This window comes from Nothoprocta perdicaria, unplaced genomic scaffold, assembly GCF_003342845.1.
Source record: "Nothoprocta perdicaria isolate Ctin4 unplaced genomic scaffold, notPer1 scaffold_210, whole genome shotgun sequence".
Taxonomy (NCBI): domain Eukaryota; kingdom Metazoa; phylum Chordata; class Aves; order Tinamiformes; family Tinamidae; genus Nothoprocta; species Nothoprocta perdicaria.
Genome location: NW_020455317.1, coordinates 822,146 through 839,306, shown reverse-complemented (window position 1 = coordinate 839,306; position 17,161 = coordinate 822,146). Strand labels below are relative to the sequence as shown.

Genomic DNA, 17,161 nt, shown 5'->3' with positions numbered 1-17,161 from the left:
TAAAAAAAGGAGTTCTGCACAGCCTCATTTCAGCTGCTTATAGCTAAGCTTGTGGTTCAGTGTAGACCTGTCAATCAGCATTGACATGAATTAAAAAGAAGTGCTTCTAGAATACAGATGGAAATGAGCTTCTTTTGGCCTACACATGGTATTCTTACCACAAAAGTGGTAAGTAAAAYATAAGGTAAGTTATAATTTACAAGTATTCATTTAGGAGCATTAAAGTGATGGGAATGCAAGGATGCATTCCCAGTTCAGCACTTTTTCCCTGCAGGAAGTCCAAAGACAAGGTAACCAATGTGTCTCACCCAACTGAAGGGGTACTGGCAGTACGTCTAATGAGATTAAGACAGACATCCAGTCCATGAGAACAGTAACGACACTGCTGGGAAAGAGGGCGTTGCTAATCAAGAAGTGCAAGCACTATTTTCATTTCATGCATGATATTCCTTAAATGACAGAGTGATTTGCCTCTTCTTCTTGCCACCACTCCCCTAAAAGTGCACTCATTTGTAGGCACATCGAAAGTCAAAAATTCCTTGTGTTTTCACAGACGTAAAGTACAGCACTTACCTCGTAGAGTAAACCACCTTTTTGAACACAACAGCACAAAGCAATCCTTGTTCTGCTTAATGGCTTCAGAACCCATTTTAAATGAGAAAATGAACAAGTAAAAGTAAGTCTCTAGTCCTTTTGAATAGTGAAAGTTTAATTTTTTGAGGCTCTGTTGGTAAAAAAAAATAAGGATAGATTGCAGCGTCATGAGGAATCTATGCAGTTAATTGAGTACAATGAAAGACGGTACAGTCTCATTTGTGATTAACCTATATTGTCTAATGTTACTATAGACACTGATTATTAAAAATGTTCTATCAAATTTTGAGTTAAAAGATAAATATATAGAAGGCAATAGCCTCTAAACAGTCATTACAAGTTAAGATCTATCCTGAAACAGTTGTAACTATTGTTTTAAAAGGCAATCTTAGCAGTCACAGTAAAGCTGTACGTTACAACATACACATTTAATAAACGTATAAAAGGCTCAAAACCATAAAACTGCAGGGAAACATAAACTTTATCCCTCCTAAAGAATAAGACAGGCACAGAATTATAAGAAATCTAAAAAAAAAAAAAAAAACCCTTTTATCTTTTTTACCTTGTATATTATTGCACAGAAAGGCTAGAAAATAAATGCCTGAACACTCACTCCTCTACCCAAGCACACTTCTAAAATTCACTCTTTATATATATATTTATATATAGTGTGTATATATATAACATACTATATATACACACACATTATATATATATATATATACACACACACACACTATACAGTCTTTATATATTATATTTATAATGATGGTCAGTGGTGTATTCTATGAGGTACTCTGGATAAACCTGATGCTTCTCAAAGATGACAAAAATGGAAGGGTTTGCAATGTTATTCACACAGCTGTCATAGAAGCTGTTCTGGTTGCCCTTCAATGGAGGGCGAACGTAAGAACTGTTACCAAGAGTGAACTCCCCTACCAATACCCGTGCCAGAAACATGGTCCTGGGGTATGAGTCTTCCCTGCAGTAGTTGTCAGAATAAGATGCATCTCTTGCAAAATAGCTTCCTGTAAAGGAAAGACAGGGTTGGTAAGAGACCAAAATGTAAAGAAGGAAGAGATGCAGCATAAAATCAAATTCATTATCGAAAGTCAYGAAGCAATTCTTGAACAGTCTTTACAAAGCCTTCAATTGTGCTGTACATCCTTCCTGATGAAAATTACAGTTAGGTATTACCTGCCCTTTCRTTTTTCATGGTACCCAGGTTAAAAAGACATAGAGGTGATGTTTCAAGTTCTACCATGTTCCTTAAGACAATACCTCTGACCCCAGATTTCCATCCTCCTCARTATCACCCAACTTCCTCTCACAAGAGAAGCTATTAATGTCCATTAAGACATTTGTGAGATTTACTAGGTATTCGGTTGGACGGGTGGAGGGTCAATCTGTCAGTCAGTCTCACCTCTATTCTGCTTGGTATATTTATCCTTTCCTGTACACAGGAAAGTGGGATGGAATATAATTTACTAACAAGACCAAATTAAAACAAAAAAAAAAATCCTTTAAACAGGATATGAGCATTTGTGCTTATAGTACAAAAACAAAATCAAACAAACAAACATCAATTAACCACACACGTACACACAAAATAATACCACCATTATTTTTCTCTGTGAGAGCTGGGAAAAAAATGGAACAGAATCATCTCTGGACTCTAGGGGAAATGCTCCCTAGAACTGACCTCTCATAAGCTTGTCATTTTTTGGAGTGGAATACAGAGGCCAAGGCCATAACCATGCCTTAGCTCCCAATTAACTGCCAAAGGCAGATACATTGTCCACATCATCGAACAGATAAGCCCCAGACTCAGTGCCTTCTTTCCAGCTTCATACCACAGCAATAGCTAGGGAGAATTTTTGGTAAGTTTTAAGATTTTAGTAAATTTAAAAGCTTCCAGAGCAACCTTTGCCATAGACAGTCCCATGAAGGCCACAGATCCTCCAGTCAAAGTTTTGGTGGCAGATGGCATCAATGTGCTTTCTACTGGTCCCATGAAATAAAGATCTCTCGTCTACAGCTCTCCCACCATTGCTCTTCTGCATTTGCTCCTTTTGCCTGAAATGAAAGGGATGATCACCATGGTTCCACAGTGGCTATATCAGACAAATTCCAGTGATACTACCAGCACTCGGAGGCAATTTTACCCAAAAGGCGCATTCAAAAAATCTTTGTCTTACGGCCTAAGCTTTGTGCATACAGGTAGCCAAATACATGCTTACATTATATACAAGTATTTCCTGTTACTTATTAGTAGAAATGTTTTGTTCCTTCCACTGCCTGGCGAGAGAAAGGAGCAGAACTTGCTATTAATTTGTCTCTAAACAGGAATTCACACTGATGTTTTCCTTCAGTTAGTTTTGAGGGCTGTTTCATTTTTGACCAGCTGCTACCATCTAGTGTGACTGATTCCCAGCTTCATGGCTTCTGTGGAAGGCAGGAATCCTGGACCCAGGCCTAGCACTGGGTCAGAGGCATTTGCTAAGGAGACAGGATTCCTCCTCCAGAATCTGCCTGATTTGCTAAGTTTTCTGTCTTAGATTGAGTCTGTTTTAGCCGGTTCACATGTTGAATCTGGCTAGGTGCTTCAGAAGGAAGAGAAGAAGCAGTTCACATGTTGAATCTGGCTAGGTGCTTCAGAAGGAAAAGAAGCAGATTCTGAAATACAGTGGCACTTCAGGAATGTGTTTAGCTATGTTTAGCATCCAGTACATTTCAGAAATGAAGTTCCTGAACACATACCAGAGCAGGATTTTATACGTACCACTGATACAATTCCCAGAGAGATGGGTTCTGAATCCTACAAATCCTGTTAATGATTGTTTTGGGCATTGTGCGCTGAAACTCTACCTGGACTTTCTTGTATTCATCAGATGAGCTATCAAGCACAATCAGCTGTAAGGAAGAAAATTAAAAGCCACTCATCTTTTACCCAGTCATAACAAAAATACCCTACCGTGCATACTATTCAGACCTTCAAAGTTTTTTCTGTGAAGCAGAGAGATGAGCAACAAAAATACTCTTGGAATGAAGCAGATTAGAGGTCCCTGCTCTCTKGAATAAAGGTAGCTCTTGGGTAGGGCACAAGAACTCCTGATAGCTAAGAAACACAGATTGGCCTTGCACAGGATGTTAAAGGAGCTGGATGCTTTTCCACAGCCAGCCCTTTTTGCCATTTAAAAAAAGACACATTTGCATATGCGTCTCTGGAACAGCATTTAAATACATAGAAGGAATGAGTCCAGAAATAACTTTAAAAAAATAAGAATTTATGTTGCAGCAAATCAGAGAATACCTCTTAACCCACAGTCTTTAAATCCTTATGTTTTGTGTCCCCCTAGAGCCAGCAAACATGTCTGATGTGTTTTGAAATAAACCAGAAAGGTTTTATTTGATCAAACCAAGCGAAAGGCAGGGGTACACTGCAGAAGATCAGATCCTTACACAATAGTTGTGAAAGAAAGCAGAGCTTTCTACCTTGCATGTTTCCCCTAGAAACATGAAGAACAGCAAAATTTTCCTTTGCGAATTTTAATGGCAATTTCTTGAGGCCTTACACTAAGTTTTCCAAGTTGGTTATTTTCAAAGTTCATACAAGAACATCTTTTCTGTAGGTAGAATTAGTTGTAGTTAATAGCAACATTGGTTGAGGCAGGCCAGCAAAGGCAAACCATGCAGAAATAGCTGGGTATATGACTGAGGTGAACGAGCTCACTGCTCTGGATTTAATGCTAACATCCTGATCCCAGTCTGTGCTCTACTGCTTGCAGCCACAACATACAAAAGTCTGCTTACACACAGCTCAGGCACTTCTACCCTGCAAGGTAGAAGAAGTTGTACTACAAGGTAGTGGAAGGTAGCACTTCTCTCTGATGCTTTAGAAGAGGTTGCACTTTAAAGCTGGTACGTTGGGCATCAGCAGTAGTCCTGCTCATACAGCGAAAGGTCCAGGCACATCTGCCAAGCATTGAGATAAACACCTGGCAGTGAAAGCCAGTGCTGCCACGGTTGGAATTACATCATTTGTTAGTTTAAATTTGGTTCCAGTATCTCCTCAACATCTGCCAAGTGTGGCATGAGGCTCAAATTTATCAGATCAACACCTCTGCATTATGTTACATAAGAAACAATCATGTACAAAGACATAAAAACTACTGAGCTTGTGGTGCAAGGGAATTGTTCTTGAGAAGAGATGGAGATGGAAAAAAAAGAAAAAAAATACCACCAAACCTTGAATCCCAGTTCAGGCAGAGCAGATTTGTCCCAGTGAGTTGGAACTTTGGTCCTTTCTTCTGCATTTTTAAAGCCCCTATGACAAGATATTACAAATAGGTCATTAAAACAAACCAAACCACACTCCTTAAGTTTTATAGTATATATAATGCAAAATATATTTGCCATGTTTGGTGAGACTATGGACTGCTGGGCTTATTCAAAAACATTTTATAATTGTCTTTCAGTGCAGTACAGGAAAATATTTCCAGATCATTAAGACAAGACTTATGGCAGCAAGGCAGATGTCAGACAAGCAATGTCAGATACAGCTTTCCTCCCTAATTCCACACCAACTGTAGTCAGTGCCTTTATTTGCCATTTTCAGTGTAATGTTTAAACATTGTGCTGCAAGAGAATACATTAAAAATGGCTTTTATGTGCAATTTTATAAAGCTTTTTCCCTTCTGAACATTTATCTTTTCCACCTGTACAAACAATTTCTCTCCTATTGTCTGGATATTCTCAAAACAATTATTTCTAAATTTGTGTTTAGTTTTGGAAATTGCTACTCTCAGATGTCAAAAAGGATCGTGTGTATAAATGCTACTGTTTCCATCTCTGCTATCAGCTGTTCTTGTATAATATAGCAACTCCCTGTAGCAATGCTATGTGTTACATTATCTTCCATGCTTCCAAACTTTCTGTGGCTCTTCCTCCCTTCTCCATGCTCCTATACTGCTTCAGGACTGTTTGACATTCTGCAGTGCTACTGTGACTAGACGTTGTGGCAGGAAAGGTACATCTCCTCCCCTTTCAATTTCTTTTATGATTGTCTTCATAGCTGTGTTTTCACCTTAGTAACATCTTTTTTTGCACGACAGTGAGTCCAGACATTCACAATGTGCTAGATCTATCACCAAACAACGAGCAGCTGCAGTTTACCTCTTTCTTGTGCTTTCTACCTCTGTCTGGGAGACAAATTTAGGTCTTCTGCGAACTTCTCTCTCAGTTGTATAGCGAAGGTTTTTCTGAACCATGTCTGGGGGAGTGGGGAGAGGCAGAAAGAGAAAAACAGAGATCAGTCAGCAAGGAGTTTTAGAAAGCCTTCACACAGCAGGGAAATATGCCAATAAGATGCTTTGCCAAAACTGCTGAAATGAAAAAAAAAAAGGGTAACAATTTTGTCTTGTTACAAACAGGGAAGCCCGAGCTGCACGCTCCTGAGCAGAATGAGGAATCCAGGGTCCTCAGCTTAGATCACTGAAGAAGACTCCAATTAAATTTTATTCTTAACTTTATAACGAATGATGGACAATGGTAGCTATGGAAATTTTCCTTGCATTGTTCCGTCAGTCCCCCTCAACCAAGAAGCATGATTGTAAAATAAACACCTACTTTTGCTTCATAGATTGCACCCCTATTTCTCAGTGTACAGTCATTACCAAGATAGTATCTTCTTGATTTATCTGTAGACTACAAGTCATATAAATATAATCTAAGAGCCATCACAGGTTATTCCTTTTCATCGACCAGCGACAAAAAAAACCTGTCGACCTCAATTTTAGAGGTATCATGTTATAGATCTTAGATCCTCTGTAGCAACTGCCACATCGTATTCATAACTGAGAGTCAGTAGCAGTCAATTATCAGAGATAAGCACACAAGGGCAGAGCTCTTAGTTGCACCAATCCTAGAGAGTGAGTTTTGGAAGAAATCTACAGTATGTGTTTTTAGATAAACAATAACAACAACCACCTCCAAATCTCCGGAAATTGATTAATTTATGACAGAATTTTCTCTTCTAAATCCAATAGAGAATATTCCAAAATTCCTTTTAATTGAAGAACAAACAACATATCCCATGCCTTTCATGCTCAGATTTTCAATGCAGAATTAGACAATAATGGAGAGTTGAGCTACACTAAAATGATAGCCCAGGGGGGTTGACTCCTAGCCACCATTTCCCATGGTCTCCAAAGAGAATACCTGAAAGGGCAGCAGTGCTAGAAGCTTTTAGCTCTAGAAGCTTTTAGCTCTTGAGCTCTTGGGAAAGTCACCTTCATATTTTGAGACAGTCAAGGTATTTCCCCAACCCTTCCAGGTAGGCTGAAGTACACAAAGCAACCAGCTGTAGAAATCTTACAACATGAATCAGTGGATGATCTTGATTCTCCAGGACTCATCGTTTGCCTGAGGATTTGTTTTTCTGCTAGCTAGTCATTAAACCAGCAGCAGCTGGTTTGCCAAGACTTCCAGAAGCTGAATATTTTGGAGGAATAGGTATGCCACCTTCCTTGTATGAACATTTCTTACACTATGACCTTTGACAGAAATTCTGTCTGTGTAAGTACTTCAGATAACAGTTCAGTTTTTCCTCTTGTTTCTCCTCTGATAATATAGCTTAAAAGTACAAAAGACTGACTAGGACCCAGGAAGGGGGAGAAGTACAAACGGAGTATGAAAAAGGTGACAAAAAACAAAGTAATGTAACATACCTCTAAAATTGAGTTCATAGTCATGTTTTCCAGCTTTAAAGTTCACCTTTGGAGAACCTTTGGCTATATAAGCTTTCTCCAGATCTTCACTGGAGACAGTGGCAGACGCATGAGACTTACTCTGTTGGGTCAGAACCAGAGAAGAAACACTCTCTTAGTCTGTTATACACAAGCAAATTTAAGAACTAACAGCTGTCCTAAGGTAGCTTCAGCCTGTATCTGCCTTTATGTGTGTGACTGTGGTTGTGACAAAAATGCAACCTACTAAGCAGACGAGAACTAGGAAACCGTCTCTAGAACAAAGCAAGGAGTTCTATGAAGTCTAAACTTATGCTGTAAACTCCATGCTGTGAACACTGCATTACAGAGCACATGTATTCACCAACTAGACCACAGCACAAAAGGCACGGAGTGCTACATAAACCTTGAAAACAAAGTTTTAGTTAAGAGCAGTTAAGAAAAAAGAAAGCATTTGTGTGATCCTACCTAACATGACTCACTGAAGAATGTCAATAATGGCTGTGACTCACCAGGCAGCACTCTCCTATCTGAACCATTCAAATTCACAGGGAAAACATCTCCCTGAGGCTCTAAAATTTATCTGCACACTATGTGTGGGAGAAGGGGCGGGAGCAAGTAACAGAAAAGGGGAGCAAAGACACAAGCACTGTGCACTTTTCAGGAGGTTTTACAGTTATAACACACCAAGTTGAAGGACTTCTCATTTCTGCACACTTACCATTTTTCCATACTCCTGCCACAGACCATATTCATCTTTCCAGTGCCAGATCCATTCTGTTGTAAGAATGAAGTGAGGAGGTCTGGTCACAGCAGAGGGCGTGGAAAGACGTCTCACCTTTGCAAGTCCAGAGCACATACTCTGAAAACAGATGTATGGCAAGACAGAGCCACTTTCAGTAATACCATTTCTAAATCTGTTAAAAAAAAAAAAAAGGGAGGCAAAAACAGTTAGGTCCAAGGCTCCCACAAATCTCCAACATAAATCAACATAACTCAAGAGCAAAATACAAACAGTTTCCACAACAATCCCAGTTCTGACTCTCTTCTGTTTGTACATACTTTGTTTTACATCCCACTTTTGTTCCACATGCAGTTTTGAATATCAATTTATAATTTATGGAATTATGCAAGATGACCAAAGACAATTTAAAATTTACACACACTTCTCACTGACCAGTTATGTACTGATAACTGCTGTTTTGGGAGTGTGTGGAAATCCCACGATACGTTCACATCCACATTAAAGGTGAAGGCAACTTCTAAGGATAGGGACAAACTGTGTACAGTTCTAACCAAAACCAGATTCTCACAACAATCTGTGACAAAATCCTCATTCATTTACATGAATGTTCTCCTTAGTGAGGATTCAGACTTTGTATGGTAGCAGCAGTAGCAGGACGAATTATTCACACAATTTTTCAGAGCAAGGAACACAGATCAGGCCTCTAAATTAACCCAAGCAGCTCCAATACAGACTCCAGGCAGTTCACAAAAATCCAACCTACAGCAAGAGTAGTTAAGCAAAGTGAGGGCAGCAGAATATTGAATGAAGGTACTTATGTAATAACTAAAATAGAGCCATAGGAATTTATGGCAGCTAAGAACCTGACCCAATATTGCTTGTCCAAAGGGCAAACTCCAAACATTATTAAGATTTATAATACTTTATACCTAGTTTTACTGGGATCACAGTATGCTTCTTCTATTTCTTCCATATTCTTCAAGTCTTTCCAAGTATCACCATCGGCAATTTGCCATCTGTACGGCAAGTGAAAATGAACTCTGATACACTTGTCTATAAAAGTAGGAGAAAATTAGAGATGTAGTGTTTTTTTTAGTCTACAAGAAAAATAAAGCATTTCAGGGAAGAATATTTAGCAGATGAAAGCATAAAGTGCAAGTAGTAGTTTAGGTTTTCTGAGCTTAGGGAAAAGTTTTATTTCTTCACCTACTAGTTAAACTTTGTGCATCAGAATTGCTATCAAGAGCTCAGTTGTGAAGGACCTTTTTATTAAGCTAGATCTAAAAGACAAAAAAATTACAATAGATCAAGACTGCAAGCTCATACAAGGCTTTTCATAAAAGGTTCAAGCTAAATGTCCAGGCTTAATCACTTAGCTCTTCAGGTGGTATCACTGAACAAAGCAGTGCCCAGTCTTCAGGGCAGAAGATAGATCATCTAAAGAAAGATTTCAAGACACCAAGAGGCTTAGGGATCTAGGACTCAGAAGTAACAACAGCAGCACCAGGAGTAACCCTGGTATTGCAGGCGTCACTCAGGAATCACTCCAAATGCAGAGCTGCTGAGCTGACAGGAGTGAAGAGGCTGGTTTTCATCGGACAGCAATAGGCAACACAAGGACAGGAAAAGTCAAGCAGTTCACACAAGACTTGCAGTTCTCCAGGTCAGGTCAAGAACACCAAGAAAGAAAAGGATGGCAAAAGAACCCCCCCAAGAACAAAGTTGGCATGGAAACATTCAAGGTAAGTATAAACTGAAATTTCCTCTTTCTGTGAGAAATGTCATTCATTTTTTCTTTATAAGAAAAGTAAAAGTAGACATGCTATGATCATAACTTACCTTTAAAAAGACAATTTTTATATAAATGATACAAACAGATCTGTTCCAATTCATCATCATTTGTATTTGAAGACTCTTGACTAGAGCTGTGTTTTCTCTCTAGAGGGGGAATTATAAACCTTGTTAATAAGCACTGCTTCAACAAGCTCCTCTAGATGGGCATCTATGGCTAGGAAAGATGCTTAAAAACAGTTTGTAACTATATAACCAAATTCAGCTCAGGAAAGACAATGAAGTCACTGATAACTTGGTAGACATCTAGGTCCTATGCCTTTATCTTTGTGAATATGACTTTCACATATGTTCTAAAATTCCTCAGAACAAGCAAACTAGATTTACATTTCTGAGAAGTAACTAAAATTCTGCTGTGACTTCTTGTGCTAGATAATGGCCAGATTAAAAAAAATGCCAAGAGAAAAAATAGTTTATAAACAATACAAATAAATACCACATCCATTCTTAAACTACACCTCTTCACATGTTTTCACCATAAAAAAAACACAATTCTCCTTACTTCTTGGTCCAGTGATGCTTTTCTATCTCAAGCTTTAAGACTTTTATAATAAACCAGTACGCACATCATTTCTCAGACACCCACAATGCCTTAAAATCCACTTCACCTGAACTTTTTAGACACAGCTTCTGTCAACAACTTGGTACCAGGTCAATCCTTGAAGACACTTCAGGTAGAAAACTCACTTTTTTTTTGACGTCCGTGTTTATGCCACAGTTAATGTAAATGTGCCTAAATGTTAAAGTCACTATATTGACTCCTCCCCTGATGTTTTCAAAAGATCATGTGGTTTACCTTTGCATGGTGAAGACTTGTCATCTTTCATGTCGTATGTCTTCTTGCCACTATTTTTTATATCATACATGTTCATGTAAGTTGTGGGTAGTTTCTTAATAGTGTCCGAGCTCATTCCCTGTCTCTCCAGTTTCTCATAACATTCTGAATTTAAGAAGTCATGGGATCGCTTGCAGTTGCTGCCAAATCTGCACTGTCCCTGCAAGAAGTACTGGCAAATATGAAGTTTGGTGCAGATCTTTCCATAGGTGCAAGATCCATAAGGTCCATCACCTTTGTTATAATACAGGCAAACCTTGAGCAAAGCGGGAAAAAAAAGAATTAAAAGACTGAAGTATAATGTTATCAAAATAGGTTGTTTGAATTTAAAGAGATTTTACCTTTTACAGTTGCATTTTTACATTGCAGTTTCACATATGCCTGTGTGAACCACAGAAACAAGAACATTTTGACTGCATAACACAAAGATATTTCCACTTTAAGTGGCAATAAACCAAATGCCTATCAATTCATGATAATGCTCTATTCCTTCACTGTAATACAATCTGCAAAACTCAGACTGAAACACTATGTTGGAGCAGCAAGAGTAATGTAGGCCAATGTCCACTTATAAGGACTGATAGTGTAAGAAGGTTCAAACTCACAATTTTCCTCTGCGAATACAGTAGCACTTTACCCATTTTGTTCAATTAAATTGCTCACAGAAGTGAGATGAACCCAAAACAAAGTTCGCCAGCTCATGGCCTGTGACCAGGAACATTCCTCCGAGCACCACTGTCAACCCTGTGTACGTATCTCCTGCTAGTATCAAGCCCCTTCCCCTTGGTGATGCTCATGGCCATACTGGGATAAGGACCTGCTCACCTCCGGTAAGAGCAAGGGGTCATTCTGAAGAAGCAGCTGGCGAAGTTCATCACCGCTTAAATTCTCAAGTCCRTATTGTCTCAGCACGCAGAGATTGTGCTCTGAGTGGAAGTTGTGAACAAACTTGCATTCCTTCCTACAAGTTGAGATAGCCAAGTGCAAACTTAACGGGACAGACTGGCACAGATTTGTTATCCTACCTACAGTACACTAAACACCTTCAAAAGCACATCAAATTAGACACCTTTTGGGGGCAAAAAAATGTAGTGTTTCTTTATCAAGTAACTGTGATTTGCCTCGCAGATTACATAATTCCCACACTATTTCTAATTTATACTCATCACAGAATGAGCGCAGTTCTGGCAATACTGGTATTTTTGACCTGCAGCTCCTGGGCCTATTTATGCACCAGAGAAACCCCATGGAAATGCCGGGGTGCCCCACGGCAGAGCCCATACCCACACCTCGGCTCCCCAACCAGACACCAGAGCGGTGCTGGGGGGCCGCTGGCCCTTGCGTGGGGCTGCAGGAGCTCTCGCCATGGTGGGGCCCAGAGGGAAGTGAAAGGTGCTGTGGCGTGCGGCGGGAGGGCGGAAATGTCATGAGCAAAACAAGACTTGGGAAAGCAAACCTCTAGCATTTCCCCTTTCTTGGAGGGGAAAAAATATATATATAAACATTTAATTAAGGACAGAAAGTACGTAAAGTGACTTCAGTGCCAGCAGTGTGGTGGGGAGGGGCGGACACGCGTCCCCACAGCACGGCGACGGTCCCCGGGCGCCGCCTGCCCCGCGCGACCGTTTAACGGCCGCCGCCGCGACCGTTTAACGGGCGCCGCCGCGAGGCGCTGCCGGCGGCTCCGCGGCGCCAGGGCCGGGGCGGCGCGGGGCTCCGCGGGGCCGGCTCGGGGCGATGCGGGAAGGCAGGGGCGGCTCGCGGGGCCCTCGCTCACCTGGCGCGCTGGTTGCGGCAGACGCCCTTCAGGTGGTACTTGCAGAGGTGCAGCCGCCCGCAGCGGCCCGCGCAGCCGCCGCCGCCCTGCGCCGGGCACAGGCGCACGCCGCTCGTGGCCACCACCACGGCGAGCTCGGCGGCCGCCGCCCCGCGCGGCTCCGGCCGCCGCGCCAGCGTGAAGCGGCCCGCGTCGCGCAGCGCCCGCGCCAGCTCCTGCCCGCCCGCCAGCCGCCGCTGCAGCTCGCCTAGCTCCAGGCAGCCGCCGCTGGAGCAGAGCAGCCGCAGCGCCTCGCTCGACAGCGACATGGCCGCGGAGCTGCTGGCCCGGCTCGGCACGGCACCGCCGCCCGCCCGCCGGCACCTCCGCGGCGGGGAAATGAAACCGAAAGCGGCGGAGAAGGCGGCGCCCGCGGCCGCCCTGGGCTGCGCCGGGCGGGACGCCGGCCCCGTCCCGCTCCCGGCCGCCTCCCGGTGCCCGTCCCGGCCCCGGAGCGCCGCAGGGGCTCCGCTTTTCGGGGAGAGGTTGGCAAGTTGAAACCCGTTTGGGTTTTAGGGATGACAGCTCTCATATCTGTTGTTCTTTGTTGCTGTTTTTGGTCTTTTATGTAAATATAAGGGTCCCAGAGGAATAAAGGGATCACAGGTAGGTCTCCAGCTTCCCCTCGGATCTGAGGGAGGGAGCTGAATTCAGCCACCTTTAAGCGCTGGAAGATCCACCTCTTGTTTCAGTTTCAGAGCTGGGTGTTTTACTGATCCAGTGGTGAGGAATGACATGAATCACCATCCTCTTTTCCCTGGAGTATCTCCCAGTGTCAATCCTGGGCATGCCTCCGCTGGCAATGCTTCCCGCACTGCAAACACATCAGCAGAGCATGGCCAAGCACCGCGGTCCTGCCCTRCGGGTGCTTATAAACGCTCTAGCCTGGGGACCACCATTCCCTCTTCTTCAGTACCTCCCTCGGGGCATTACTTGACTTGTGATTAAAGTAACGACAGAAAATGCCGTTCTTCATGTCGGGCAGCCAGCAGCAGACATGGGGGCTGTTAAAGTGGCCAGTGTTTGGTGCTGAACAAGCACCCCTGTCTGCTTCCTCCTTCACCAGACAGCTTCTGCTGCGCCCTGGCTCCATGGGCAGCCTTTCTCCTTGTCCTTCCCATTTCCTGCTTCCCCTGCTAGATTGGGGAGGGAGCGGTGAAAGGAGAAGCTAGACGAGCCCATTCAGCACAAGAGCAGCTGTATGAGGGTGGTTAGAGGCCCATGTAGGTCTGCAACCTGCCTTCAGCCAAGGCCACCAGCAGATGCCTAGAAGGAAGTGAGTGGCTGTTGAGTTACTCCCCTCCCTCCCACCTTTCCAATGTCCATTAACTTGATTTCCTGAACCAGAGGAAATGCCCTAATTTTATTAGAATTCTTTACTGTTCTTTACTTTCTGGATTCATTTTATGGTTTTACAGCCATCTACCCCCCTTTCATTGTCTCTTCCTTAGTGTGAAGAGTCTGGGCCTATTTTAGCCATTCTTTGTGTAGAACTCATGCCATAGCTCAGGCCATCCTTGTTCTCCTTCCCTATGTAATATAATCATTTTATTAAGCATAGCATGCAGATGGTGTGCAGGGTGTGAGCACCTCAAAGGTATGGTGACATGGTAGAGCTTATTGATTTCTGTTCTACTGCTTTCTTAATAACCCCTAACATGTGATTTTATTGATTGCTTCTGAGCCTGAAGCTGGTGTTTTCATAGAACTATCCCATCATTATCCCTAGATCTCACTCCTGACTGGGAGTAATTCAGAAGCTCTCGCTGTTTGTGTGAAAATAGGATAGTTTCTGCCTTTTTGTGTTGCTCTTCACTGAATTTGTGCTACTGCTTTATCATATAGTGCATCACAGAGTCTTTCAGCATTTTTTCATGATTCACTCCCAAAAAACACATTTAATGATTCTCCTGAATAACGTAGTGTGCTCAGCAAACTTTTTCACTTTGTTACTAGTTCTCTTTCCCTGACCATTTATGAATATGTTGAATAGCACAGGCCTGAAGACACCTGCACTGAAGGACTTCCCTCAACTGTGAAGATCTTTCGGAAATCTTAAGTCAACAGACTTGACTTTTGACATACTTAAGTTACAACTTGACTCTCCCTTCCCTACATACTTGCTGACACCCTCAAATGATTTCCATATGTGTCAGAGGTACACATGGTACACAGCTAGGACACATTCTCCTTACAGAGGCCTTGCTGGCTTTTCCTCGTTCTTTTTTTCTGTTTATGACTCCTTCCATTCCTTAGCATAGTTTTTATTTATGTGGCTTCCTAGTCTGTAGTTATCTGGATCTTCCCTAAGATACAGGTGACACATTTACTACTTTTAAGTCTTCTATTACCAAAGGAATTTTAAGTAAGGGATCACATACCACAAATAATAATTCTGATATTTCCTCTCTGAGTAGTTCAAAACACAGGTGAAAGTCTCCTGACAGTGGCAAGCTGTCAAATGGCAAACTGTTGTATAACTCTGTATACTGGCACTTCAGTGGGAGATACCTTGACTGAATCCTCAGATTTTCATGTTCATAGCAGGCATGGAAAACAGCACGGTGCTAAACAACTCCCACGTGCTCCACTCGGCCTCCATTTACTTTTTCTGCCCTGTACCCTAAACCCATCTATCTCAGTCATTCCCGTCTTATGTGTAACCACTTGTCCCAGCATCACTGTGCTGTCAAGGTTGCTGCTTCAGCTACACCTCTTCCGTATCTTTTCCCCTCTTGTGCCTGGAAAGCAACACCCATTTGGCAGAAATGAGGCATTTTCTTCATCTAAATTTCATAGGATTGATTATGTCAATATATACAGCAGCATTATAAAGACAGAGAAGTATGAAGAAAAGCAGGATGAGGTGTATGGGGAGTGTTGTTTGTAGGTGGACTTATACTAATTGCAATTTAGTTTGCTCTGCTGGTGTGAATTTCACCAGGAAGTTCACGTTGCTGTTCCTGCTTTGCAGCTATATTGAGTTTTTCAAGGTTCTGGAGCAGAGCTATCACTTCATGAGATGAAAACTAGAAGAACAGTCAGTGACTGATGCAGCAACAAGATTTACAGAGCTGCCTTTGACCATTGAATACCTTCCCATCCCCAAACACATACCCAAAGTAAATCATAGCTTATTCCTTCTTGCACAAGTTTCTTGTAGCCTGTTTGGTGACATGTTCCTCAGGAAGAAAAAAGTACCTCTTTGATTTCATACAACTTCCCCACCTATGAATTATATATAAGCAAAATTGTATTTTCTCCTTCTTTAGAAGAATTTTCTGCTAATGGAAAAGTAGCTTTTCAAAAAGCTACTTTTGATTTTACAAAATCAAATATCTGCAGTGTAAAAAAGGGTTACATGGGACCTTGGGGCACATAAGGCAACTGGCTCCACTTCAGCTCCCACATACACTAATTAAAGGTAAGGCTAGACCTCTGTTTTGTTAAATTTCATTGTAACCTAATAGCATGTGAACTATTCCACCTACAATCTATGGCTGCTTTGTGCACTGGACCTGTAATAAGCTCCTTTTAAGCAGTTCCTGTGGTGTCTAAACACGTAGGGTGCTCAGAGCACATGGGTCTATGACAATCGTGGGGCTTTAGATACAGCGGTTCCAGTGAGCCGTCTTTGTGAACATGTGGTATGTTGCGCTGTGGAAAATTTACACTTTAAATTTTTAGGGGCTTTTTTTTTTTTTTTTTTTAGTAAAAAATTATATCCTTCAATTGTGTTTATTTGAATTGCAACATCATTTTGTAATCTGGCATGTCTAGGTCTTCGGAATTTAGCTACCTAATGATTTTCCAGTGGATTTGTGGTTTGTTTCTTTTAAAATATCCATTCTTGTAATAGACTGTAGTGCCCCACATTACTTCCCATCCCATCTGCCAGTTTTAGCCCTTCTAACCAGCGTGGTGAAATTTCTGCCTCTGAGCTGCTTGCAATGGAAACAGATGCTGTGCTGAGCCTCCCCTGCAGTCCAGTGACATTTGTACTTAGGTAAGGAAAATGGAAAAAAGATAAATCCTGGATGTAGTCATGAGCTTGAATGTGCTGTAATGAAATGTTACCTTCCAATTGGCATAACTTAACTGTTGGCCATCAGGGGGTTGGCTTGGTGAGATACCAACAATATTTGCTTGCAAATGTTTTTAATTGCCTCTCAACCTACACTTAAACACACATTCAGAATATCCCTCACACTATCTATGAATCTCCATGAGAAATATCCAGGAACAAAGCTAGTTGTTTCGTCATGGGTTGGCAGTATGGTTACTTTTCACGTACTTGGCTAAACCTAAAGTAATTTTGTTTGAAGCTGATCCCTTCCATAGGAAACACATTTGCTGTTGGTGTTTGCTGTATAGTATTTCTGTATTTTACACTATTTTCTTCATTTATTACATGTAATTCTAACATGTAGACTAACTGACATATGTCAACATCCCTAATTGACATCAAGCTTACAGTTTTTAAAGATTTCACAGGGACATGCTAAACTAAAAATGAACCGAGCAGCCAAAGTCCTACAGCTTGAAAGCAAAAATCTGAAAACCTCAGCTCTGGT

The 17,161-nt window shown here is 41.8% G+C and overlaps 1 protein-coding gene across 1 annotated transcript; it reads right to left on the bottom strand.

Annotated features, from left to right (window-relative positions):
• Positions 1-1,341: 1,341 nt before the first annotated feature.
• On the bottom strand, positions 1,342-13,563 carry LOC112946615 (poly [ADP-ribose] polymerase 12-like). The gene is made up of 13 exons (XM_026038494.1): positions 13,484-13,563; positions 12,549-13,058; positions 11,597-11,732; positions 10,733-11,027; positions 9,925-10,023; positions 9,015-9,138; positions 8,062-8,257; positions 7,323-7,443; positions 5,770-5,866; positions 4,843-4,921; positions 3,377-3,507; positions 2,519-2,670; positions 1,342-1,622 (listed from the first exon to the last, which is right to left on the bottom strand). Exons 1-13 carry the CDS (start codon positions 13,561-13,563, stop codon positions 1,342-1,344), a joined length of 2,301 nt encoding a protein of 766 aa, XP_025894279.1.
• Between the last annotated feature and the right edge of the window lie 3,598 nt (positions 13,564-17,161).